This window comes from Delphinapterus leucas, chromosome 7 (assembly GCF_059928025.1).
Source record: "Delphinapterus leucas isolate spDelLeu-1000000601 "Yukka" chromosome 7, BTC_Dleu_Yukka2, whole genome shotgun sequence".
NCBI classification, from domain to species: Eukaryota; Metazoa; Chordata; class Mammalia; order Artiodactyla; family Monodontidae; genus Delphinapterus; species Delphinapterus leucas.
The window spans coordinates 10,882,683-10,910,158 of NC_143135.1; the positions used below are offsets into that span (position 1 = coordinate 10,882,683).

The 27,476-nt window shown below is 41.6% G+C and overlaps 2 protein-coding genes and 1 non-coding gene across 3 annotated transcripts in view; 2 read left to right on the plus strand and 1 right to left on the minus strand.

The window, feature by feature from the left end:
• Nucleotides 1-219: 219 nt before the first annotated feature.
• The window catches only part of LOC111183919 (olfactory receptor 10V1-like), a 54,513-nt gene continuing 27,256 nt past the window's right edge, over nucleotides 220-27,476 (minus strand). Inside the window, 2 exon segments of the mRNA XM_089914764.1 lie at nucleotides 220-11,798; nucleotides 24,400-24,512. Of these exon segments, the coding sequence (XP_089770890.1) occupies nucleotides 9,579-10,532 (954 nt within the window). The 5' untranslated portion in view covers nucleotides 10,533-11,798; nucleotides 24,400-24,512 and the 3' untranslated portion in view covers nucleotides 220-9,578.
• Nucleotides 22,986-24,995, plus strand: OR10V1 (olfactory receptor family 10 subfamily V member 1; the record flags this gene model as incomplete). Its single annotated transcript, XM_022591897.3, is given in 2 exon segments — nucleotides 22,986-23,723; nucleotides 23,725-24,995. Coding segments are annotated over 2 exon segments (951 nt in total), but the record flags the coding sequence as incomplete, so codon positions are not given.
• Nucleotides 27,101-27,206, plus strand: LOC115804149 (U6 spliceosomal RNA). Its single transcript, XR_004025001.1, has one exon. It is a non-coding gene; the product is annotated as a U6 spliceosomal RNA (small nuclear RNA).

The window sequence follows — 27,476 nt, forward strand, 5'->3', positions numbered from 1 at the left end:
AGTCATGCTACTTGTCTGTGAGAGCTACATAATTCATTTCCCTTTTTGCCTTAGCTGCTAGGAAGCCCAAAACTAAGTTTTATATTCAATCGCTTAGCATTTCTCAGCCCCAATATCTTCATTTCTATTTAACTTTTGTCTTTTTTTTTTTTTTTTTTTTTGTGGTACGCAGGCCTCTCACTGTTGTGGCACAGGGGCAGACCTGAGAATTTTTTTTTTTTTTTTTTTTTTTTTTTTTGTGGTACGTGGGCCTCTCACTGTTGTGGCCTCTCCCGTTGCGGAGCACAGGCTCCGGACGCGCAGGCTCAGCGGCCATGGCTCACGGGCCCAGCCGCTCCGCGGCATGTGGGATCCTCCCAGACTGGGGCACGAACCCGCGTCCCCTGCATCGGCAGGCGGACTCTCGACCACTGCGCCACCAGGGAAGCCCAATGTAACTTTTGTCTTTTACAGTGCCTTTTATAAGTTGATCTTGATCTCATCGTAGCGAGGGTTTTACTGTAAGGCACTCTATTTTTAGGAGTATTCAAAGAATAATAAATATATTATACAAATAAAAAATTATTCTTGCCTTTTGTGTCTTCATCCAAGGCACTGATGAGTCAGTGAGAAATCTCTCCCCTCTTCACTTCCAAGTTTACTTCTCCTCTGGGGTCTTCTCAATGGGAAAAAAATAACAATGCTGTGAGCTTTAGTTGTGGTTAAACGTCCTCTTCCACCATCTGCTTTGTCCTGCCTTTGCTATTGCACGATTCCTTGCTATGTGAATCAGGAAGCGCCAGACCTCTTCTTACCCAGGAACTATGAACCCTCAGTAACACTGCATCCTCTTTGATGAGTCTCTTTTGTGGCACCAGCACTGCCTCCAAAGACATGGCATTCTTCACACAGAGAGCCCTTCCTTTTCTGTAAAGATCTTTGCATGCTCATCTACCTTCTCCCCTCACTGAGTGTAATTAATAGGACTGTTCGTGCATTCACTTATTTGACAAGAATTTATCTAGCAGCTACCATCAACTAGGCATGGGGTGTGTAACTTGAAAACTGGGTGGATTACACTATGTTTTCTGGGTGTCCCAACAGAGCATGCAGTCCTCTTTGAACAACTCTCTCATACCCATCTCAGACAACCTATGAAATGGGACACATTTCTGTCTCTCTAGGGAGAGACAGAGTTTCCTTCTCTCACCCTCAGCAGTGGAGTGTCTTTTGAAGACTTGTTTGTTGTTAGTATATTTGACATCAACAGTGTCACATCATTAGCTCCAGGAGGTTTAACTAATGTTCTAATTCATTTGTATCTCCACACGGGGAAGCCCCTCACAGGATCAGGAAAGCCCAAGGTCAGTAGGGTTCATTGGTTCATTCCCCAGGGTCTAGACCACACAACAACTCAATCAGCCTGGTCTTCCCTTACCCTCCTTACCTTCTGCCTAGAGAGGCTGGCAGCCACATCCTTCCCTGAGGCTGAGTGAAGCCCAAGGTGGAATCCTCTTCTTAATACCTTGGGAACCATTGAGACTGAATCTCTGAGAAACTACCCAGAGAACTGAGGAAAGCACACATCTAGATACCATTAATCCCTCCCTGCTGCTACATCTCAAGGGAAGAACGTGGGACTTTGGGATTTGCAGAGTCAGAATTCTGGGTTCTTTCTCAACTCTCACCCCTTCTCATCTCATTTCTGGAGAATTCCCTGCCTACTTTGGTTCAACCGAGCCCCAAGAGGCTATCTTAGCTTTTAACTTGACCATAGCCTGTAGGTCAATATTTGAACACAAACAGGAATTGTTTAGGGACATGATATTCTAAACTGGTCTAATTGCTGCTAGACTTAGCTATATTTTAATTATTGCCTAAATTTTTACCCTCCAAGTTTGAGGTAGTTTAGAAAGACATACAGTTTGTTTGTTTTTTAAATTTATTTATTTATTCATTTTTGGCTGCATTGGGTCTTTGTTGCTGCATGCGGGCTTTCTCTAGTTGCGGCAAGTGAGGGCTACTCTTCGTGCGGTGTGTGGTCTTATTAAAGTGGCTTCTCTTGTTGTGGAGCTTGGGCTCTAGGCGCGTGGGCTTCAGTAGTTGTGGCGCACGGGATTAGTTGCTCCGTGGCATGTGGGATCTTCCTGGACCAGGGCTCGAACCCGCGTCCCCTGCATTGATTGGCAGACGGATTCTTAACCACTGCGCCACCAGGGAAGTCCAAGACATACAGTTTTAATTTATTCAATTAGAGGTTAATTTTGTGTACCTAGACAAATTCTACAGATCCTTCAAAACTCAGCCAAGTGTCACCTGTTACATGACGCCTTATTCTGATTCACATACCTTCCCCCACACTCCTCCAAAAACGAAGAATTACTCCCTGCTCCATGCTCCATGATGGCTTTGTGCACACCCCAATTATAGCATTTATCACTCTGCATTGTGTTTATACACTCATTTTTCAACCTCTACTAGGATAGGTCCTCAATGGGAGCGACTAGTTCAACTCAGTTCAATTGCATCTCATCACCTAGTATGGAGCTAAGCACCTAATGGATGTCTAGTATTCATTGATTGCAGAATGTTATAGCACTGGGCATTCCTTTATTTATTCACCAATATCATCCAAGATCCTATCACACTCCCTATAAATTATGTGTTTTATACCAGTGGCCGCCAGTGATTTTGGTCAAGGCCATTATAAAATGTAGAAACAAAATTTTTTCAAAGTTTGGCCATTCACGAACAACCTTCATGATTTATGTTTTATCTAACTTATAAGTATAATTTACTTAATATTTTTCTTGACTTAAATTCAGCTCACTCACTTTTTTAAAAACAATTTTGGCTGCATTGGGTCTTCATTGCGGTGTGCAGGCTTATCACTGCAGTGGCTTCTCTTGTTGCGGAGCATGGGCTCTAGGCGCGCGGGTTTCAGTAGTTGTGGCGCGTGGGCTCAGTAGTTGTGGCTCGTGGGCTCTAGAGCGCAGGCTCACTGGTTGTGGCACACAGGCTTATTTGCTCTGCAACATGTGGGATCTTCCCAGACCAGGGCTCGAACCCATGTCCCCTGCGTTGGCAGGCAGATTCCTAACCACTGCGACACCAGGGAAGTCCCTCACTCACTTTTTTTTTAATGTAACAGCATCATTGTACTGGCTATATTTTTTATCCCTCACTTTTAAATAAATACAAAAAAATGTTTAAATGCTCATGTACGTATCACCGAAAACTTTCATCTCAAGGACAAGTAGCTCTGAAAACTGGAAATATTGTTGAAATGAAGGCCGACAGGTGTATGTGTGTGAGAGAGAGAGAGAGATTGAGAGAGAGAGAGAGAGGAGAGAGAGAAGAGAGAGGAGAGAGAGAGAGAGAGAGAGAACTTGGCAGGAGTTTGTCAAAGCAATCTTGAAAGAAAAATGCAAAAAAATTCCAGAAGAAACAACCACCAGCCACTTGAAAGTCTAGTTGTGTGTATACTGAGCTGGGACATATTTTAGCAAGTATCAGTGGTCCACTCAGAGGAGAACAAACAAAGCCACTCTGTTGCTCTGGAGCAGAGGCTGCAAGCTGCTGACCCACACGTTACACATAGGCGGTGGATGGCTTTTCAGATGGTTCATGTTCAGCAGTTTTGTTACACTGTTCAACACTTCAGAATGCTATATAACAGAACAGCTGCCATGCTGGAGCTGCAACTCCCTTTATTTGGAGTCTAGACCCTTTCCACTGCAGCCAGAGCCACGGTCATCTCTGAGTGACACCGCAGGCCGTATCTGGTGGTCTACCTTTTAATTCCAGCCACACAAAAACTTTTTAACCTTTCTTCTTTAAGTTCTCCATTTTTGCCTCCCAGTTCCATTTCTCCCTCTCTCCATTTCTTTTGCCTTTCTTTCTCTTCTTTTTTCCTAGTCCCCTGTGATTTTCTATTTGCTGAATTTAATGTGCCTATACCTTACAGGTGCTAAGTAATTATTCATTTTTAAAAGGCTGTAGGGAGAAAAATCTACTGACCCTGAAACCATGCCCCATAGGGTTAACAGAAATTGGTGACTCACAGAAATTCTCGAACTTGTCTTAAAGCTTTTGCTAAAAACCCCTCTGCCTGGCGCCTGCCTTCACTGAGCAAGTTCACCTGAATTATTTTGCTGCAAATTGCATACCCTCCAATCTTCACATAGCCTAAACAGTAAGATGTTTGCCCTAGGAACTTGGAGTCAGCTGTGTGTAGTTCTACTTCTAGCTGGCTGAGACTGGTTGGGACCACTGACCCTAAAACTGGGCCTGTGCAGGTGTCTAATGACCTTCTAACATCACAAGGCCAAAAACTCCACCCTCAGATCATGCTTAACACCACCATTTTGAACACACATCCCATGAAGAAGCATGTAACTCAGATATGCCTGTGCGGAACACCAATTACCTCACCTTTTCCCTACCTAAAATCACCTTTCCCCATGTCTAAGACCACCTTGGTTCTTTTTTTTTTTTTTTTCTTGGCTATGTTGGGTCTTCATGGCTGCACGTGGGCTTTCTCTAGTTGCGGCAAGCGAGGGCTACTCTTTCAATGTGGTGAGCGGGCTTCTCATTGCCGTGGCTTCTCTTGTTGTGGAACACGGGCTCTAGGTGCTTGGGCTTCAGTAGTTGTGGCACGCGGGCTCAGTAGTTGTGGCTCGCGGGCTCTAGAGTGCAGGCTCAGTAGTTGTGGCACACGGGCTTAGTTGCTCCGTGGCATGTGGGATCTTCCCGGATCAGGGCTCGAACCCGTGTCCCCTGCATTGGCAGGCAGATTCCTAATTACTGCGCTACCAGGGAAGTCTACCTTGGTTCTTTATCCCGTAAATATCTCAGGCCCCTGGTCTTCAGGGAGATGGAGCTGAGACTGGTTTTTCTGTCTCATCTCCTTTCTTGGCTGTCTTGTGACTAAACCTTTTCTTTGCTGCAAATCTTGACGTCTCAGTGTTTTGACTTGCTGCATGTCAAGCCAACAACCTGGTTCGGTAACAACTCCTTAGTGACACTAGCTTTTAGTCATCTTCTGATCCTTCTTCTAGAATCAGACTCCACGGAGTTTAGAAGAGAAAATGACTGTACCCAGTGAGGCCGCGAAGCTATTTCTTTGACCAATGCATCATTTTCTCCCAGGATGCTCTCCCCATGTTCCCCACTGGTTCACTGAGTCTTTCCAGCTGTCACCGAACCAAAGCTTGGGTCTGCTCGCCCACACACAGTAAAGCCAATCTACTGACACCAGGTTGTGGTGAAGGAAAGTGCAACGCTTATTGTAAGGCACCATACAAGGAGTCCAGGACAGCTAACGCTCAAAAAACCAAACTCCCCGATTGGTTTCAGCAAAGCCATTTTAAAGGCAAGGTGAGGGAGGGGAGTCCCAGGGTATGTGATCAGCTCATGCACAGTTCTCTGATTGGTTGATGGTGAGGTAACAAGGCAGTGTCACCGGGGTTAAACATTATCAGTCCACGAAGACATGACGCTACGTGCTCATGGTCATCAAGTAGTTAATTTCTTCCATTTGGTAGTGGTTTTAGCGTCTGTAAAAAACTCAGGAAATGTGCATCAGATACTATTATCTAGGTACCTCAGAAAGGAGCTAAAGCAGAGGATATGGGGGAGAGGTCTGCCCTGGGAAGGGCCCCTAGGGTCCTGCTCAGGTACACAGCTGACCCCAACATTCAACCTGGTTCTCCCAAATGCAATTGAAAACCACAGTGGACATAGTTGACAGGTATGTGCAGTGTCTCTGTGGGCTGAAGGGGGCCAGTGAACCTTGCTGTTTCTCAGTGAAGCCTTGACCTTTATCCTGACCCAATCTCACCTCTCCAGGAAGAGGAAGCAGAGACAGGCTCCAGCAAATGCTGTGTGGCCCCAAAGATCTTTTTTTTTTTTCCTAAGAGGAAAGATCAGTAGTGGCGAGGTCTCAATGTCACTACAAAAAAATCGTTTCTTCTGTTTGTTCTTGAAGATTTAGTTCCCAGGTCAAACTTATCTGGATAACAATCAAATCTTCAAATATATCTGAAAGGATTTGTGTTTGGTAATGCGAAGAGGGTATGGGTCTAACTGGCTGCATTTTCAGTTTGCTCACCTGTTTTACTTCCTCACAGCCTGGTTTCTGTTACAACAGACTCATTTCATCAAGACCCTGCTTGAGTAAAATAGTGTTTGCGAAAGCACTTCCTGAAAGACATGCTTACCAATCAGGTTCTAATAGTTTTAGGTTTATTCCCTAAACTAAAATCAAGTTGGAACATCAGAGAGCTGTATTCTTCTGTTGACTGTGATCATTCCTTCCAGAACTGCGTTAAGTGACTTGAACATCAGTGTCACTCCATCAGTTTACATTGAGAATTAGCCCTAGAAAATTCATTTCAAATTTACTATATGTTATACTGGTTAAGGTCACAGGCTCTGGAATGAAACGGTGCCAGCACTTACTGCCTGTGTGATCTTGGGAAGATGACTCAACCTCTCAGAACTTCAGCTCTTTATGTGTAAAATGGGGATAATAATGGTACCTATCTCCTAAGACTTTGTGGGATTCAAGTAAGTTAATGTGTACCAAGCACCTAAAACAATATCTGGCTCATACTTCAGGGCTCAATAAATGATAGCTAGTGTTATTATTATAATTGTTGGTATGTTGTTAAATGTGCTGTATTCTCTTTTGAAAAGCAGTAAGAAAAGATTCTTTTACATCTGAGATTTAACCCCAAAAAAGTGTTAAATTTCTCCCTATGTCTAGAAATTATATGACCTTTGAAGCTCTCAAATTTAATTGTATTTTATTTTTTTACTTTGGCTACTAGGGAGCTCAGATACCTTTAGGTGACCACTATTATAAACTGCAGAGAAGCACATGGTTTACATTTCTTTTTTGTTTGTTTGTTTTTGTTTTTATTTTTCGCTGTGTTGGGTCTTTGTTGCTGTGTGCGGGCTTTCTCTAGTTGCGGCGAGCAGGGGCTACTCTTCGTTGCAGTGCGTGGACTTTTCACTGTCGTGGCTTCTAGGCGTGCAGGCTTCAGTAGTTGTGGTGCATGGGCTTAGCTGCTCCTCAGCATGCGGGATCCTCCCAGGCCAGGGCTCAAACCCGTGTCCCCTGCATTGGCAGGTGGACTCCCAACCACTGCACCATCAGGGAAGCCCATGGTTTACATCTCTGCATAGAAATCTTACTACTATATTCTTCCTGAATTTTGCCTTCACCCTGATCTACTTGACTATGTGGGGTTTTTTTGTTTTGTTTTGTTTTTGTTTTTTTTATTTTTGCCTGTGCTGGGTCTTTGTAGCTGCACGTGGGCTTTCTCTAGTTGAGACAAGCAGGAGCTACTCTCCGTTGCGGTGCACGGGCTTCTCATTGCGGTGGCTTCTCTTGTTGCAGAGCATGAGCTCTTGCCGCTCCGGCTTCAGTAGTTGCAGCATGTCGGCTCAGTAGTTGTGGCGCACTGACTTAGTTGCTCCGCCACATGTGGGATCTTCCTGGACCGGGGATCAAACCCGTGTCCCCTGCATTGGCAGGCGGATTTTTAACCACTGGACTGCCAGGGAAGTCCTGACAATGTGTTTTTAACTTTTGTATTCAATGTATTTCTAAGCCGCTTCACATCTTTTGTATAAGGATATTGGGAATAGAATAAATTAAAAATAATTAGAGAAATAACTTAATTTCAACAAATACCATTGTTATCAATAAAATATTTATTGACTCTCCACACTAGCACTATTCAAATTTCTGCATGCTCCTGTACTTTTTTTTTTTTTGCGGTGCGCGGGCCTCTCACTGTTGTGGCCTCTCCCGTTGCGGAGCACAGGCTCCGGACGCGCAGGCTCAGCGGCCATGGTTCACGGGCCCAGCCGCTCTGCGGCATGTGGGATCTTCCCGGACCGGGGCACGAACCCGTGCCCCCCGCATCGACAGGCGGACTCTCAACCACTGCGCCACCAGGGAAGCCCACTCCAGTACTTCTTAATGTTGCTGCCTGGCCAAGGGTCCCAAGAATTCTTGTCATCAGGTTTTCATACTCTTTTTCCCCTTTCTTGTGTGTAGCACAATCAGATATGGAATAGGGTGGCTTTTATCATCTATTGCATTTGCAACATCAAGAAAAGAATGGGGTTCTTTTCCTTTTCTCTTTAAGGATGGCATCTCGGAAGTATCTTTCCCTGCTCTCAGTCCTCCTTCTGGTCCTCTCCACCAATCTCCACGACAGCCCTGCTCATTGGCTATTGTTGTTTTGGGATTCTCCTGCAAGGATCACAGGAGCCAGTCTCCTGCCATGAGAAGCAGATGACTCTACTGCGATAGGCTGGGACCTGGGACCCTTTACCAGAGTGCTCGTCCCTGGACAAACATCTCCTTGAGCAACAGAATTCAAAGAAACTATAAGGGACTAAAAATAACTGCAAGCATGCACAGTTGGGGCGATTATGAACAAGAGGATACAAAAAGGCCACAAACCAACTGCCACTTCTGAGGTGCTGGGAGCAAAAGCAGGGTATTGCGCGTGCTCCATAGGCACGGCACTGCCAAGTGGGTGGGCAGACCCCCTAAGCTACACCTCCTGCCCAACCCATGGACCTGCCCCCGCTCGTTACCGCATTTAAGGACCCAAGCAGCTCCTTTCTGGAGCAAACAAGGGCAACTGTTACTTACTTTCTTTCCCTCACGCTGCAGCACAAGCCCCAATAAAGACTTGCCTGAAATTCTCGTCTGGCCTCTTATCAATTTCTATTGATTAAAGAGTACAAGGGGGGCTTCCCTGGTGGCGCAGTGGTTGAGAATCTGCCTGCCAATACAGGGGACGCGGGTTCGAGCCCTGGTCTGGGAAGATCCCACATGCTGCGGAGCAACTAGGCCCATGAGCCACAACTACTGAGCCTGCGCGTCTGGAGCCTGTGCTCCACAACAAGAGAGGCCGCGACAGTGAGAGGCCCACGCACCGTGATGAAGAGTGGCCCCCGCTTGCCGCAACTAGAGAAAGCCCTCACACAGAAATGAAGACCCAACACAGCCAAAACAAAATAAAACAAAAATAAACAAATGTGGGGTTTAAAAAAAAAAAAAAGAGTACAAGGGCCTGGGTCAGTAACACTTCTGTTACAAAGAAGAACAAACCTGACTCCATATTGAATCTATTCCTTTAGCTCTAAACTTTGTGCCCTGTTGCCTGTGCTTAGTCATGCTGGCTCTGCACCTTTGTAAGAGAACGTTACCTGTAGCCTGAAATGTGCATGATGGCCCATTCTCAAAACGTCTGCTTTATCAACTTCTGTCATCATCTTATCCTTCCATTCAATCATTCTCTCCTTCACTGACATTCCTGTGCTAGTCCTTATTCTAAGCACTATGGTGAAAGAGGAGGCTGGTTTTGTAGGCAATCTAAGGTTTCATCATTGGAATCTAATACAAAGTGGATGAATTAGTACTGATTAGCATTTCACAGGCGAGACAGCCATGGGACAGTCATCTCTCCACTCCCTCCTTTTTCCTTTTGAGCTTCCTGTCCTTCAGATCATGTCCCTACTTCTGATTTGAGGAATATTTTTTCTAAGAAGGAATATTTCTAGCTCCCTGATCAAGTACGTTCTTGCCATAGTCTCCTCACTGCATTAGTCACTTCTTGATTCCTTATGCTATAGACCAAGGGGTTCAGCACTGGTGAGAAAAAGTTGTAGGCAACAGACACTGCCTGGCCCTCTTCTGGGGAGTAGCTGGAGCTGGGGCACAGGTAGATAAGGGTACAACACACATACTGCAGGAAAACCACCATGAGGTGGGAGGAACTAGTGGAGAAGGCCCGGCGCCTTCCCTGGGTTGACTCCATCCTCACGATGGTGGCCACAATGCAGCCATAGGAGAGGCAGATAAGGAGCAAGGCAATGGCCACAGCAGCCACACTGATGGCATAGAGAGCTGCCTCGTGCCTGTGGGTGTCTGCACAGGCCAGGCATATAACGGCAGGCGTGTCACAGAAGAAGTGATAGATTTCACTGTGGCCACAGAATGAAAGGTGGCAGATCAGAATGGTCAAAGGCAGCACCAACAGGAATCCCAGACCTAGAGAACCTAAAGTCTTCTGCCCACAGAGCTGCCAACTCATGATGAGGTTGTAATGCAATGGATGACAGACTTCCACGTACCTGTCATAGGCCATGACAGCAAGAAAGACACAGTCAGATTCCCCGAGAAGGATGGAGAAGAACATCTGGGCTCCACAGCCAGGGAGAGAGATAAGCATCCTCCCCATGGAAAGGACGCCAGCCAGAGTCAAGGGAGCAATGTTGGTGGAGTAGCCAGTCTCCAGCATGGCCAGTGCAAAGAGGAAGAAGTACACTGGGGTATGGAGGGAGTGTTCTCACCAGAGCCCAGTGGTGACATTTCCAATGAGGCTTCCTGGGTACAACAGCAAGAAGGCCATGAATATGAGGGCCACCACTGCCTGGTCTGTTGAGAAGGGGTGGAAGTGGAAATGGACCACTCCCGTCTGGTTGTGCTCTTCCATTAGCCCTGGTACCAGGAAGGACATCATGGGCAAAGTGATCCTCCTGTGTCCTCGAGCCTGCTTGTGTTAGAAGCACAGTTTGCAGTCATTGATTCCTTACCTTCATTGCTCCTTTTGGAGTTCGGTTAAGGTGATCTTGCCTCCTGCACTGCTTAATCTACTAGCTGTGTGACCTTGGAGAAGTTATGGACATCAGCGTTCCCCTTTTAAACATGGGAAGGGTGTGACACACACCTCGGAGAGGTGGTGTCTGAGAGTGTCATGCCCCATGCCAGCCATGCAATAGAACGGTTCTCAACAGCGTTTCCTTCCAATTGCATTTTTTCCTTGATCTCTATTCCTCTGTTGTTGTTTTTTTTTAAAGCAAACCTTCCTGAACATTCTCATGCCTCTTCATTACTATGATTGTCCAATCACCCCCAGGACACCTTAAAAGTACATATTTGTACAAAAAGCATATGATTCTCATATCAACCCTAAAAGGCTGGCAACACAGGTGTTTCCTTTACCTGTTTTACAAAGGTGGAAACCAGAAGCCCAGATAAGTTAAACAGCTCACTCTGCTATCCTCCCCATTCCCAAACTCGCAATTTTGGTATCGTATTTTTTGGTTTTGTTTTTTTTTTCTTAAACTTTGAACAATCCAATTTTGTTCTGTTTTGTTTTACCAAATACTAACCCTACTCTTGTTTTACCTTCTTTCTCATATCTGCCTTCATTTGCATTATTAGGGTGTCCACCCTAAATAAGGCTTTCATCTCCTCATGTTTAGCTCACTGCCCACCAACCCAACTTATCATACTTTTAGATTAACCTCTCTTAAACACTTTTAAAATTATATTACTCTACTCTGACCCTAAACTTAAAAAGCAAAGGAACCTCAAATATATTAGTCAATTATACCTCGATAAAACTGAAGAAAAAATAATAAAGGAATCTCTTATTCTTGTGATATCACATACAATTATCACAAAATAATTTTATAAGTGAAACTAGCATAACTTACCTGGGGTATAACTTCAGGAAATCCCCCAATGACCAAAATCCACTGTCCCATCTCACCCACCACACCTTTGCTCTAAATCGCTCAGTCCTTATGCACGACTCTTAAATTTTCTTTTAATTTGCTGCAAGGTAGACTTGCACATACGCAAACATACTTTCTTGTGTTTATGGATTACCTTTTCAATGATATTCAAACAGCCGAAGGTAGCAGCCTACAGAAGGGTCTTTGCATTGATCTTTTCAGGGGGATTCTCAGAGAGGCTGGGCCATGCCAAAAACACTTTCCTGCTAAAATAGAGGGGCAGGGCCAAAAACATATGCAAATTAGAACGTTCAACCACCATTGTTTTTTTGGTGTAACAAGTGAACCAAGTTTTACCATTGTGTTTTCTTTTGGTTTAGTTGTTAACAATGATCCCCAGCGCTGGCAACATTGTGGACAAACGAGCATTACCAAGCTCGCTGGTGGAGAGGTGAGAGGTTCAACACTTTAGGAAAATAATAATATTTTTAAATGCTCATGTTTTGTCAAAATATTGACAGTTTTCCAAGGTGAGTAATGCATACCTAAGTATTCATAGTACTAACCTCTTAATTTGTGTAGATTTGAAATTTGCCAAATAAAAAATTAGCATTTGAGTTTAGTTATCACACTTCGGGAGTCTAAAATTAGAAATTAATCTGAAATTAGAATGACAATTGCAACAACAAAAACCTTTATATACAAGGTAAAAATCATAGCATAATTTTAATAGGGAATAATGAAGACAACTTAATACGGAATGCTAGATTCAGTTGATGAAATACTATGCAATTGTTTAAAGTTATATTTATAAAGACAATGTAATAACCTGAAGATATCTGTGATATAATACTAAACAGAAAATGAGATTTTAAAAATGAGGATCACCACACTGTAGAAAGAATGCACTCTGAGTGATGAGCCTGAAAAGTGTTTTTCCTGTTCTACATTTTCTAATATTCTTTAATAAACATCAATACTCTTATCATTTTAATTAATTGCAAACTTATAACATGACAAAAGGAGAAACAAGCAGTGTCGTCCTCAAACTGTGGAGTACAATATTCTGCAAAATTTTAAAGCAAAATAAACAATTTATAAAGAAATTAAGAAAAAAGTTTGTCTAACCACAACTGGCCACTATATTTTCAATAAGAAAAGTGTCATTCCATGAATGCACAGCTTATCCTTCATTCAGGTAACTTATCATCAATCACCCCTGGAATGGAACTGAAGGAAGTTTATTTTTCTGGCCAGGCTGCTTTCCCGGAATGCCTACTGCAGAACAATCCCTGTGCATCGGCTATTCTATGGAAACACCTGAACCGAAGCCGTCATGGCCAGAAGCACCAAGCGCCTCAAAGGAAAGTGCTGATTTGGAAGCTTGAAACTGGCTCTTTCACACTTGGTACATGGTCAACACCTTTCACTCTACCCTGTTCACTCTTGAGTTATTTGTGTATATGCCTGTCTCCCTGGCTGCACATTGCACTATTAGCATCTTTGAGGGCAGCTTCTATATTTCGTTTGCCTTAACACACATACTCACACATAATTTGCATATAGTAAATGCAACTCAATTTTTTAAAAATAATGAAGCCAACTTGACAAAGCCTAGTATCCTGAGTCACAGCAGGGAAAACTATAAAACAAAATAAAACTAAAATGCCAGCTAACGGGTATTGAGTGCCTCTTAACGTCCACTGCATTGCAAATAATAATGACTGACATTTATTGGGTGTCAGGGACTATTCCAAGCACTTTATGCCAATTAACTCATTTGCACCTCAAAATAAACTTATGAGGTAGGAGCCATTATGGTCCTTATTTTACAGATGAGAAAAACCAAAGCACAGACTCCAACCCTGGCCAAATACTGCAGGCTGTACACACTTAACCACTACTCCGTGTTGGCTTGCCATGAACATGTCCTCATAGTTGTCTCCTTTGCAGGCTTCAGCTTTGTATGTATGGACTTGGGGAAGAATAATGATTTGCTATATTCTGTCTAGAGGAGACAGTACATCATCTCCTAGTTGGGAATCTTTAAAAAAAAATTAGACACTTAATATTCCTACTGCTGGGAATTAATTCTAAAGAAGTCAAAGGGATGAAAAAGGTATTCATATAAAGCTATTTCTAGTAGTATTGTTTCTGTATCTAAAAGAAAGAAGCAGATCACACAACATATAGGGAACAAAAATATCTAACAGCTCTACAGTCATTAAATAATATAGTGTATGAATTCAGTGCATTAAAAGGCCTTCACTAAGACAAGAATGCAGAAGTAGTGGTGAAAACCTTAATGAGGAGGTAAAAGACCCATACACTGAAAACTATAAAACATTGATGAAAGAAATTAACTATGACACAAATAAATGAAATGATTACCCATGTTCATGAATTGGAAGAATTAATATTTTCAAGATGTCTGTGCTGCTCAAACTTATCTACAGATGCATGCAATTCCTATCAAGATTCCAACGGCATTTTTCACAGAAGTAGAAAAAATAATCCTAGGACTCAAATGGAAGGAACCAGAAAAGATCCCAGAGCAAAAGCAATCTTGAACAGTAAGAACAAAGCTGGAGATATCACACTTCCTGATTTTTTTTTTTTTTTTAAAGAAGATGTTGGGGGTAGGAGTTTAGTAATTTATTTATTTTTGCTGTGCTGGGTCTTCGTTTCTGTGCAAGGGCTTTCTCTAGTTGTGGCAAGCGGGGGCCACTCTTCATCGCGCTGCGCGGGTCTCTCACTATCGCGGTCTCTCTTGTTGCGGAGCACAGGCTCCAGACGCACAGGCTCAGTAGTTGTGGCTCACGGGCCTAGTTGCTCCGCGGCATGTGGAATCCTCCCAGACCAGGGCTCGAACCCGTGTCCCCTGCATTAGCAGGCAGATTCTCAACCACTGCGCCACCAGGGAAGCCCCTACACTTCCTGATTTTTAATTATAATACAAAGGTGTAGAAATTAAAATAGTATGGTACTGGCACAAAAACAGACACATTGACCAATGGAACATATATACATTAGTCAGCCTAATAAAGAATGAAATCCTGCCATTGGTGACAGCAAGCATGAAGCTGGAGGAGATTATGCTAAGTGAAATAAGCTAGACAGAAAAATAAGTGGTGATATCACTTATATGTGGAAACAAAAAAAAAGTTGAACTCATAGAAACAGAGAGTAGAAGTGTGGCTACCGAGGGTCAGGGAGTAGGAGGAACAGGGAGATGCTGGCCAAAGGGTATAAGCTTTCAGTTATAAGATGAATAAACTCCAGAGACCTAATGTACAACATGATGACTAAATTGAAAAATAATGCATTGTATACTTGAAATTTTCCAAGCGAGTAGATATTGTGTCCTCAACACACACAAAGAAACAACTATATGAGATGAAAGTTATACTAACTAGCTTGAGCGCGGTAATCATTTCACAATGTACAACAAAATGCCACACTGTACACCTTAAATACGTACAAATTTTATTTGTCAGTTATACCTCAACAAAGCTGAAAAATAAAATATTGAGCATAAGTTTTTGTATTGGAAGGAAGGTTGAAGAATTGGTAGCTCTTAACATTCTCTGCACCGTATGAATTTTACAGTGTTTTCTCCATAAACCCCGCAATAATCCTTTTAAAGCTAATAAAGTGCTATGTAACATAATGAATACTGCACATGCATTATCTCATTCAATCTCCACAACTTCTCTATGAGACGGGAACATCACTCTCATTGCCCCTTTACAGATAAGGTCACCAAGGCTTCGACCATGTGATTAATGTACCCAAGGGCACACATATAGTCAGTGGCTGAGCCAAGGTTTGCATCCAAGTCTGTCTGAATTAGACCTACTCTTTTAACCGTTCTTATGTATTACCTTCAACCCCCAAGTTTTGAAAATTACTATCTGCCTAACTCTATCTTTTAAACAAACAAAAAAACAAAGAGTAGTAGTAGTAATAATGATACATGTATAGGGCTTCCCTGGTGGCGCAGTGGTTGAGAGTCCGCCTGCCGATGCAGGGGACACGGGTTCGTGCCCCGGTCTGGGAAGATCCCACATGCCGCGGAGCGGCTGGGCCCGTGAACCATGGCCGCTGAGGCTGCACGTCCGGAGCCTGTGCTCCGCAATGGGAGAGGCCACAACAGTGAGAGGCCCGCGTACCGCAAAAAAAAAAAAAAAAAAGATACATGTATAGATGTATCCCAAGAAAATGTATGACATATGCTAGGGCTTTTGAAATATTAAAATTACCTTGAAAACTCCATTAATAACCTTGAAGGCCCTTTGAGATATGGAGATCCAAGATATGGTCACCCACTACATGACCTCTAAAATCCCTTCTAGTTCTATGATTTCATGAAAAACCTTAAAAAAAATTTTTTTAAATAAAAAAAGAAGCTCTAGATGGTCCCCATTTCTCCAAGAGACACTGAAAGAAAACCATCTTTTCAGGTGCTTTACATGAAATTGAACGAAGAATTAGTTTCATCAATGTCAAGTAAAACTTTTTTTTGGCTGCGTTGGGTCTTCGTTGTTGCAGCGAGCAGGGGCTACTCTTCGTTGTGGTGCACAGGCTTCTCATTGCAATGGCTTCTCTTGTTGCAGAGCACAGGCTCTAGGGCACGCGGGCTTCAGTAGTTGTGGCTCACGGGCTTAGTTGCTCTGCAGCATATGGGATCTTCCCCAAGCAGGGATCAAACCTGTGTCCCTGCATTGGCAGGCAGATTTTTAACCACTGCACCACCAAGAAAGTCCCAAATGTCAAGTAAATTGAGAGAGCACCGTCAGGATTTGAATGGTTCAGTACAGAACACCCAAGTAGATGGTGGGTGAAAAGTTCTGGCTTTGATATGTTAAATGTGAGATACTTACTAGGATCCAAATAGTGATGTCAGCTAGACAGTGGATATACTAGTCTGGAGTTCAGGGACAAAGTTAGGCTGCAAATGACATATCTGAGAGTTATCAGCCTGCTTTAGTATTTAAAGACAAACAACTAAACTGGATTACCTACCAAAAAAATGTAAATAGAAAAGAGGGCCTGGGGCCAAGATCCAGCCTGAGTGGGAGTTAGGGCAAGTATAGAAGCCAGCAAAGTAGACTAGGAAGGAATATCAGAGATATGAGAGTAAAGTCAAGAGGAATTAATTTCCCAGAAGCAAAGAGAAAAGGGGATATTGCAGAATATGGAAAAGAACAAAAAAACAATGAATAATGCCGCATGTGGAAATTTTTTTTGAATGTTATTTCAAGGTAAATCAAGTGAAAATAGTAATTTTTCCTTTCCTCAACTGACCTCATCACTGAGTTCTTCAACAAGTGACTAAAAAATAATCCTTAGGGCAGCTGTACCAAATGGAATAATGGAATATAGGAACACTGAATTTAATCTTGTTTTTTCCCAAGCAGACCTTCCCAAGTCATCTCAGGGACCAAGAGTGTCACTTTAGCCAGCTTAGTTATTATGAATGTCATTATTTGATGATAATTTCAAATCCAAATATCAAGGGAACTTCAAAGGTAAGTTCCAGGCTACAGAGATATAAGTATAGCCGGATGTTACCTTATACAAAGAAGCAGCAGGATAGACCATACTCTCAGTCCCAGAATTGATCAGATAAGGAATCAGACCTAGTTTGAGAAGAGCTTTAACACAGTGCCCTGAATCAGTGAGATACGTGAGTCTAGAAGTGGTAAGCATGCCAGCCCACAGATCTTCTGAGGACAGACCACTGGGGTCCTCAGCATTTAGCAAGGGATCCATGTAAATCTGCAACGGCTTGCAGTCCACATGAGTATATTAAAAGGTAAGAATCTCCTTCCAGACTCCAGATTTTAGAAGATTAGGAAAATCCCTAGCTTGTAACCAGGACAGGGCTTGCTGTGGACATTGGCCAAGGAACAGAAGCTAAGTATGGAGTGGAGCTTTTCCCAGAAAGAGTCAAAGTTCAGTTTTGACTCAGAACCAGTGTCCTTAAGCTAGACAGTTTAAGGAGAATTCAAGAATGCATACTGTGAAATCCATGTTCTTCAAAATGATTGATGGCAAGAAGGAGGCTCTGTCCAAAATAGTCAAGGGATCATGCTCTAGATCAGATTGAGTCTGAAACTAACTGGCCTTGAAATATAATGTCAGTACTTTCAAGGTTTCTCCAGTTTAAAAATATATCTGTCATCCCAAATGTCAATAGAAGCTGAAGAATTAGAAAATATCTACTTCTGTTATAAAAGGAATGGCTAGAAGGTTTCTTCTCATTAAGAATCCCCCATATGTTCCGGTACATACAAAATTAAATTTGGTTTTCTCCTGTTAAAAAAAAAAGAATCCCCCGTATGCATTAAAAAATAATTCTAATTACATGCAACTTTTCAAAAACCATTTTTGGAAAAGAGAGATACACCTGCACTTTCCTAACACGTTGTCCTTTTACAACAGCCCTTAGCTGAATTTGACTTGTATTCTTTTTATTACTTTATCTCTCATTCAGTTTTGGCCTCTTTGTGTATTGACACTCCCTCTCGTTCTCTACACTTTTCCCTCTTCTCCTAGAAACTAGAGCTATGCCTTACATAGAGGAGGGTCTTAAAAAATATTTTTTTAAGATTTATTAGAATAAATATTGATTAAATGAGTAGTTGGTGAGAGAGGACGAAAAGAAGGAGCAAAAAGGAAAGAGAGAGAGATTACAGATCAGGGCACTGAGCACAGACTTTGTAAGGATCTGAGAAAGGCTGGTGGTGTGTCACTCTACAGTGAAATAGCTTGTAGATAAAGGACAATTAGAATGAAAGGATTTGTCTCTCTAGGACACCTATCAGTCAGCCTTACACGTAGTGCATTGTTCAGTGAGATACAATTTATTTTTCTGATAGAAGCTTAGACTTGCTTCTGACTGGCCTAGGAATTGTGTTACTTTGCCATTTACTAGCTGGGCAAGTTGGTTAAACCTTTAAGCCTGAGTTTCTTCATCTGAAAAAAATACAGACAATAAAGGTACATGTTGCATAGGACTGAAGGACCCCTTAAGTGAAAGGATGCCTGTAAAATGATTAGCATGGTGCACAGTACCCAATAAATGTTACCTATTATTATGCAGTAGGAGAATAATAACTTTTTGTTGAGTGTCTGAATATGTCATTTGATATACTCAAACTATGCTTGTAAAAGTATTATGCTGAAAAGTATTATGTGGGATTGCCTATATGCTACCATTATTGACTTTCAGAAGCGAATTCTATATGACTCAACCCATTAACAGTAAAGGGAATGATCCAGCAACCCCACTCCTGGGCATATACTTGGACAAAACTATAATTCAAAAAGATACATGCACCCCCATGTTCACAGCAGCACTATTCACAATAGCCAAGACATGGAAACAACCTAAGTGTCCATCAATAGATGAATGGATAAAAAAGATGCGGTACATATATACAGTGGAATACTATTCAGCCATTAAAAAGAACAAAATAATGCCATTTAAATACCATATGATATCACTTATATGTGGAATCTAAATGAACATATTTATGAAACAGAAACAGACTCGCAGACATAGAGATCAGACTTGTGGTTGCCAAGGGAGATGGGGCGGGGGAGGGATGAACTGGGAGTCTGGAATTAGCAGATGCAAACTATTATATATAAAATGGATAAACAACAAGGTCCTACTGTGTAGCACAGGGAACTATATCCAATCTCCTGGGATAAGCCATAATGGAAAAGAATATTTTAAAAGACTGTATATATATGTGTGTGTGTATAACTGAGTCACTTTGCTGTACAGCAGAGATTGGCACAGCATGGTAAATCAACTATACTTCAATTTTAAAAAAAAAAGGAAAAAATAAAAATGAAGTAAAATAAATTTTTTAAAAAATTGTAAAGGGACACGACTTTAGCTCTTCTTTCCAGATGCTGCTGCCAGAAAATACTCTCAGAGTCTCTTCCAGAAAGTAAAAATACTCTCTTCAGACATAATTTCTTCAGATTTACCGACATATGTAAAATTCGTATTTTATTTTATGAATTAATTTTATGAATATTTATGAATTCATAAATTCACATATAAAATTCATTTATATGAATATATAGAAAATGTTATTCAAAGATGTCTTGTAAAAATAAATATATCCATCTGATGTTGGAATCTTCCAGCTGCTATGAGTAACTTCAGGAGAAACAAATACCTGTGCTCCAAGCAGGGCTTTTGTCCCCTGAATGATAGTTGGAATATTATTCTCCCTTCCCTGTTTATCCCACAGTCAAAACTCCCAAATTAAGATTTCATTTTCCTCTTCAGGTGAGTCCAAATTTGTGCTAACAGGTATAACATAAATTTCAATTAGGCCATGTAGATAAACCTAAAGTCAGGACATTTTATATAAACTATCTTTTAACTGTAACAACTCATTTATAAGTAGATGAAACAGTGCTCATCCTTCATTCTACTTAAAGAGGGATTCTGCAATATAAGGTGACACAGGAAACTAGTAGTGGAACCAGATGTAATACAAAATTTCTCCCAGAAAATGTTAGATAGACCGGCCAGGCATTCTGTCTACGCAGCCATGTAAATCTTTTTCAGTCTCAGGATAGATCATGAAGGAATCAATGAATCAATGTACTTTACTGAACAGTTAATATGTGCCAGACATTCCTGTAGGTTCTTTTATGGACATTGTTTCATCTGCACATCATGACAATCTTGTAAAGTAGTGAGGTGTTATTCTGAGCAAATGGGGTCTTAGAGCAAACGAGCTAGCAAGATCACAAAATTAATAAGTAGCAAAGCTGGGATCCTAATACACATCATTCAATTCCAACATAGCCTACCTTCTACCATCTTGCTTGGAATCATCATCTCCCCCAAATTTGTATGCTCTTTTTAATGAATGCATTCTCCTAAAATCTGGTTGTATAATCAAAGAGACAGTTGACTGACTTACGTAAAAGATCACCTTTTCACTACATTTTTCCCCTTGTTATTAAATGTTGTCTACAATTTAAATTGAGAGAAACTGACAAGGGAGGATGGAAGGTGTTGCAAACAGAACAAGAATAAGGGAAAATCTGGCTGACAGTCTTGTCCCTCTGACTCCATGAAGTAGACGGCATCTCAGTCATCTTTGCATCCTCTACAGTACCTTGTATATTTAAATGATGAATTAAAAAATGACCTACTGGGGCAACCTTGAACAAGTCAGGCAATCTCTTTGGAAGAGATGGATCATATAACCTGGCAGAGCTCCGATTCTGTGGGTATGTGTGATCTTTTATGGCCACTAGTCAACTTGTACAGGGTTTACGTGAAGGATGAAGAACTCATGAAGCTTTGTTCTTGGTCACATGATTGTAAACAGTCTCAAGAGATGATAAACCATCTTTCCAAAGACTAGTTAACCCCTGGGAGTTTTCTCTAGGCATATCTATCTTAGAAAGTGTTGACTACTACTTTAGTTGTGTTCTTTGGAATAATAAAGGAGGAGGTGTTCCAAGTCAAGGTTTTATATTTGGGAAGTTTGGGGAATTATATTTTCCACTGAGTAATAGCCAATCTAGGGTCTAAATCAGTACTTTTAGATCTTTTCTACTTAGGTAATCTAATTAGCACGAGAGACAATTTACATTCCTAAGGTCTTGGTGATCAGCCACCAAGAAATCTCTCGGAAATCTTATGTTTTTATCTTCCAAAATTCATGCAGATCTTTTTTCTATGCATACTATCTCCACGTTTTTATTTTTTTATATCCAAAAATTTTCACATTAAAATTGACTTTTTAAAAAAGTTGTGCTATGTTGATGTTAGGACTTCACTTTGTTCTAGACACAGCTCTGTACCTTCTAGATTCTAGACTATATACATTCTAGTCTAGGAAGCACAACATGGATCCCAATAACCCCTACTATCCCTCCAGATTTACATAAAGAATGAAGCAAGCAAAGCACTCAGTTATTTGTTTGCATGATGCCCGACATTTGGTTCAATATTTTGGCATCATTTAAAACAAATATGTTCCAGACCATCTTTTGAAAAATGTGTCTAGTTGGTTTCCTCTTTGCAATAACAAAAGCAATTCATATAATTTAAAGTTGAGATAGCTTCCAGATAAAACATAACTTACAGCTTTAGCTTGTCACAATGAAGAGACCACAATGAGTAAGAAACTTTCTTTTTAAATAAATTTATCCATTTATTTATTTTTGGCTGTGTTGGGTCTTCGTTACTGCGCACAGGCTTTCTCTAGTTGTGGCAAGCGGGGGCTACAGTTCGTTGCGGTGCATGGGCTTCTCACTGCGGTGGCTTCTCTTGCTGCAGAGCATGGGGCTCTAGGTGCACCAGCTACAGTAGTTGTGGCTCTCGGGCTCTTGTGGCACATGGGCTTAGCTGCTCCTCGGCATGTGGGATCTTCCTGGACCAAGGCTTGAACCAGTGTCCCCTGCATTGGCAGGCGGATTCTTAACCACTGCACCACCAGGGAAGCCCCCATCATTTTTAACCAAACACTTTCCCTCTGCTTCTTATGAGAGAAAGAAGGGAGATTTTTTTTGTTGCATTGGCAAGGGCAGTATTTACTAGACAAACCACAGTCTAAATTATAATTATGCTTCTCTTGTCTGGAAATACTGTAATCAAACATTTTTGGTCTCTGATCTTAGGTGCTCTTTTTCCAATAGACCATCCAGAGTTCTACCTATGGCTGAACTATAACCAATCAAATAACAAAACCACTTAGGAGATATAAAGTATAGGGGAGGCAGTGTAGTATAAACAAAGATTAAGGACAAAAGCTCTATAGACAAACTTTCAAATCCCAGCTCTCCCATTTCCAACTTATGTGACTTCAAAGCACCTTTTTTTTGTTTTGTTTTTTTGTGTGTGTGGTACGCGGGCCTCTCACTGCTGTGGCCTCTCCCGCTGCGGAGCACAGGCTCCGGACGTGCAGGCTCAGCGGACACGGCTCACAGGCCCAGCTGCTCCGCGGCACGTGGGATCTTCCCAGACCGGGGCACGAACCCGCGTCCCCTGCATCGGCAGGCGGACTCTCAACCACTGCGCCACCAGGGAAGCCCTATTTTATCTATTTTGTAACTTTGAACTGTAAATTGACTTTATTCATTAATTCATTCAGCAAATACTTCTTGGAAAACTTTCTCTATCAGGTACTATGCTAGGCACTGGAATTAAAGCAAAGATCATCAAAATCCCCACCACTGAGGATTTCTCAGTCTTCAGTACTTGAGGGAAAAGGTGGCAAATGTACACATTATAGTGTTCCATGATCTGCTTTGAAATGAAAGTGTGCACATAATTGCCAAAGTACTTCCATGAATGGAAACGTTGGGAAAGCATCGTATTAAATGAGAGGTACCTAGAGACTGTGTCATCTTTCCTTTTTGTAGGTCCAATGCCATACCCATGGAAGAAATAAATAAAACTGTTTGATACAATCAAACAACTGCTTGATACAAAAAATAAAACTGCAAAGATACAATTCTTATTTCGTCCATTCTCAGCTGACCCAAACATACAGGTGGTGATTTCTGTGGCCTTCCTGGTGATGTGCCTGACCAGCCTCAGTGGAAATGCCATCATTGCAGTTACTGTCCAGATCAACCACTCTCTCGACACCCCCATGTACTTTTTCCTGGCTGACTTGGCAGTTCTGGAAATCTTCTATACATCTTCCATCGCCCCACTGGCCTTGGAAAACCTTCTTTCAATGGGCAAAACTCCTGTTTGTATCACTGGATGTGGCACCCAAATGTTTTTCTTTGTCTTCTTGGGTGGGGTTGATTGTGTCCTGCTTGCAGTCATGGCTTATGACCGGTTTATAGCAATCTGCTACCCTCTACGATACACCCTCATTGTGAACTGGCCCTTGTGTGTGGAGTTGATGGTAGGATCCCTGGTACTGGGGTTCCTGCTGTCGCTACCACTGGCTGTTTTAATCTTCCATCTCCCATTCTGCAACAACCGCGAAATCTACCGCTTCTACTGTGACATGCCTGCCGTCATGCGCCTGGCTTGTGCAGACACGCACGTTCACCGAACTGCTCTGTATCTCATCAGTTTCATCGTCCTAAACATCCCCCTCTCAGTCATCTCCACCTCCTACGTCTTCATCGTGGAGGCCATTTTACAGATCCAGTCAGCAGAAGGGCACCACCGAGCCTCCCCCAACCTGCTCCTCTCACATCTTAGTGGTCCTCCTGCAGTATGGCTGCACCAGCTTTATATACTTGTCCCCCAGTTCCAGCTACTCTCCTGAGATGGACCGGGTGGTGTCTGTGGTCTACACTTCTATCACTCCCATTTTAAACCCCTTGATCTATAGTATGAGGAACAAGGAATTGAAAGATGCCCTAAGGAGGGCACTAAGCAAGTTCTAGGTAGGATGGTTCTACGACTTATTTAAATCAGGACACTTCTGAGAATGAAATGGGATGCAATTAATAATCATGCTGGGATGATGTACATGAGCCAGGACTGTCCTCAACAAACCGAGACATAGTATTCTAGAAGAATAATGAATGCACCGGAGGAAATGAATACTACTAATTGATATAAAGCTTTATCACATAGGGTAACATGATGTCCTGGGCATGGATGGAGGAGCTTCAGCATTTATTAATTGGACCTCTACTGCGTAATAGGTACTTTATGTGGGTTATCTCACTCAGCCTATAATAAGTATCATTGTCTTCATTTTTAGAAAAGAAAACTAAAGTAGCTAACAAAAGACATATCCAGGGTGAGAACACAAGTATTCGGAAATCTAAAGGCTAAGCTGTCTTCACGCAATGACACTCCCCTTGTTCTAAGCTCGCTCTGCCAGTAAGAATATACGTTACCTCGTGCAAGTTTCTCCATCTCTCTAGGCTTCAGTTTCCTTATTTCTGAAGTGGCAGAGATGTGTTCCTTCCAAGGTCATAACATTATATTCTAAATATTGGCCCAGCAGACCCTGAATGGGAAAAAAAAAAAAAAAAAGAGGTTTTGCCGTTAGCCAAAGGAAGGAGGAATTTTTTTTACATTTCCTGTTTTGTTAACCAAAATGAAAACTCATGATTCTGCTCATAACGTTTAAAGAGCACCCCAGTAATAAAAAGCATAGTAATAATGGAGGAAATGTTCTTTAATTTAATAAGTGAAAATATAGGAGAGGAAGAAAGTGGGCATCATTGAATTTGGATTCCTTGAGGATCTCTTCTATCTCAGAGAGTGTTCCAGGCTCTGCTTGAGCTTCCAAGGAGAGAGATCATTAACTTGTAAGACACTCCATTCCTCGCTGGACAACTCCAGTTATTAAAGTACTGTACCCTATCTTGAGCTAAAGTCTATCTACAAACAACTTCCTCCCACTGATCCTGTTTTTCCTCCCTAAGAGCTCTCTTCTACATGACAGCTCTTCACATGTATTAGGATCGAGTGTGCATCTTCTATAAGTCTTCAGTCCTCTTTTCTCTAGAGCAAGTACTCCATCAACTTTTCCTCCAGGATATTACATTTTTTTAAATTTTTATTTTATTTATTTTTTTATACAGCAGTTTCTTATTAGTTATCTATTTTATACATATTAGCGTATACATCTCAGTCCCAATCTCTCAGTTCATCCCACCACCCCCACCCCTCCCACCACTTCCCCCCCTTGGTGTCCATACGTTTGTTCTCTGTATCTGTGTCTCTATTTCTGCCCTGCAAACCGGTTCATTTGTACCATTTTCCAGGAGATTATATTTGAACCCTCTCATCATACAAGTCACCTTCTAGATTTTCCCTAGCTCCATATTCTTCTATGAATTTTCAGAAATAAACAAAATAAACTGGGAAAATTTTGTTCTGGGGAACTGCTACTTTTACCTGTGAACTATATTTCTATTAATTCATCTTGATCCTTTTAGTCTCATAAATATGGTATCAAATATAGTTTTCATATGTCTTTCAATGCTGCCTTATCATAATTTATTTTACTAACATACATGGAGGACTTTTCATTTAACACTGATATATTGTGTTTTTATTAGTTTTGGCCAAGTGACTAAACTGACAAGTCATCTTCAGGATTTATTTTATTCATCATAATTTTGTGTCATGGTCAAAATTGCAATCATATTTCATTTCCTTTGTCTAAGTCATTAACAAATATCTAAAATAGGACAGGATGAATGCAGTATCTATGGTAGTTTTCCTCTGTGACAACTGTTGTCCAACTAGATAGAAACCTGCTCAGTTAACACCATCTGTGGTACACTGTCACAATTATGATCCCCACCCCCTGTCGACCCCATCATCCTGTATCCATGTTTTTAGGTGACCCCTGTCACCCATGGATATGTGACTTGCTTTGTTGCAGGCAGAGGTTTTACCCTTACCCTTTGGTGCCTGTCCTCTCTTGCTGCCCTGAGACTGACGATGTGAAGAAACCAGGCCTAGAATGACATCTTGTAGAACACAAATTAGATGTCAAGTTGAGGCTCCCTAGACCAATTCCAGTCAATCCACCAGATGACTGCAGCCACATTAGTGACCCCAGTAAGACCAGCAGAACTGCCCAGTTGAGCTAGGCCAAAATGCTGACCCACAGAAACCTGGGCAAATAAAATCATTGATATTTTAAGCCCTTAAGTTTGGAGTGGTTTCTTTTGCAGCAAAAAAATAACCAATTCGCCATCCAATCTATAATAAACCATCTCTCCAAGAAGGATATCATAGGAAGCATATCAAATCCTTCCATACAATCAAAATACACTGTAGCACTTATATAAACTTAACCATTTAGAAGCCTTTTTTTTTTTTTTTTTTTTGCGGTATGCAGGCCTCTCACTGCTGTGGCCTGTCCCGTTGTGGAGCACAGGCTCCGGACGCGCAGGCTTAGCAGCCATGGCTCATGGCCCCAGCTGCTCCGGGGCATGTGGGATCTTCCCAGACCGGGGCACGAACCCATGTCCCCTGCATCGGCAGACAGACTCTCAACCACTGCGCCACCAGGGAAGCCCATAGAAGCCTTATTTTTAAAGTGAGGTGCATTTGTCTTCAGTAACTTCCTATGGGCTCTTAGTCATCACCAGGTTTTTCAAATGCTTATAAGTTATCTGCCCAATCATGCACTTCCAGAATTTTACTAGAGATTGGCATTGAGATAGCTATTTTATTGTTTGGAAACCCACTAGTAAAATAAGTCAGAAAGAGAAAGACAAATATTATATGTTATCACTTATACATGGAATATAAAAAATAAAACAAACCAGTGAATATATCAAAAAAGAAACAGACTCACAGATATAGAGAACAAACTAGTGGTTACCAGTGGGGAGAGGGAAGAAGGAGGGGCAAGATAGGAGTAGGGGATTAGGAGGTACAGACTATTATGTATAAATTAAATAAGCTACAAGGATATATTGTACAGCACAGGGAATATAGCCAATATCTTATAATAACTAGAGTATAATCTATAAAAATTGTGACTCACAATGTTGTACACCTGAAACTTAAATAATATTGTAAATCAACTATATCTCAATTTTTTTTAACTAAAGGAAAAAAGAGAAATGAGCGCTCCTTTTGCAGCACATATACTAAAATTGGAATGATACTGGAAAGATTAGCATGGTCCTTGTGCAAGGATCCCACGCAAATTTGTGAAGTGTTCTATATTTTTAAAAACAAAAAAGCAAACTCATAGATACAGAGAACACATGGGTGGTTGTCAGAGGTGGGTGGGGCGGGGAGAGAGGAGGCAAAATGGGTGAAGAGAGGGGTCAAAAGCTACAAAATTCCAGTTCCAAAAATAAATAAGTCCTAGGGATGTAATGTACAGCATGGTGAGTATAGTTAATAATACTGAATTGTACATTTACAAGTTACTAAGAGAGTAGAACTTAAAAGTTCTCGTCATAAGAAAAAGAAATTTGTAACTATGTGTGGTGAC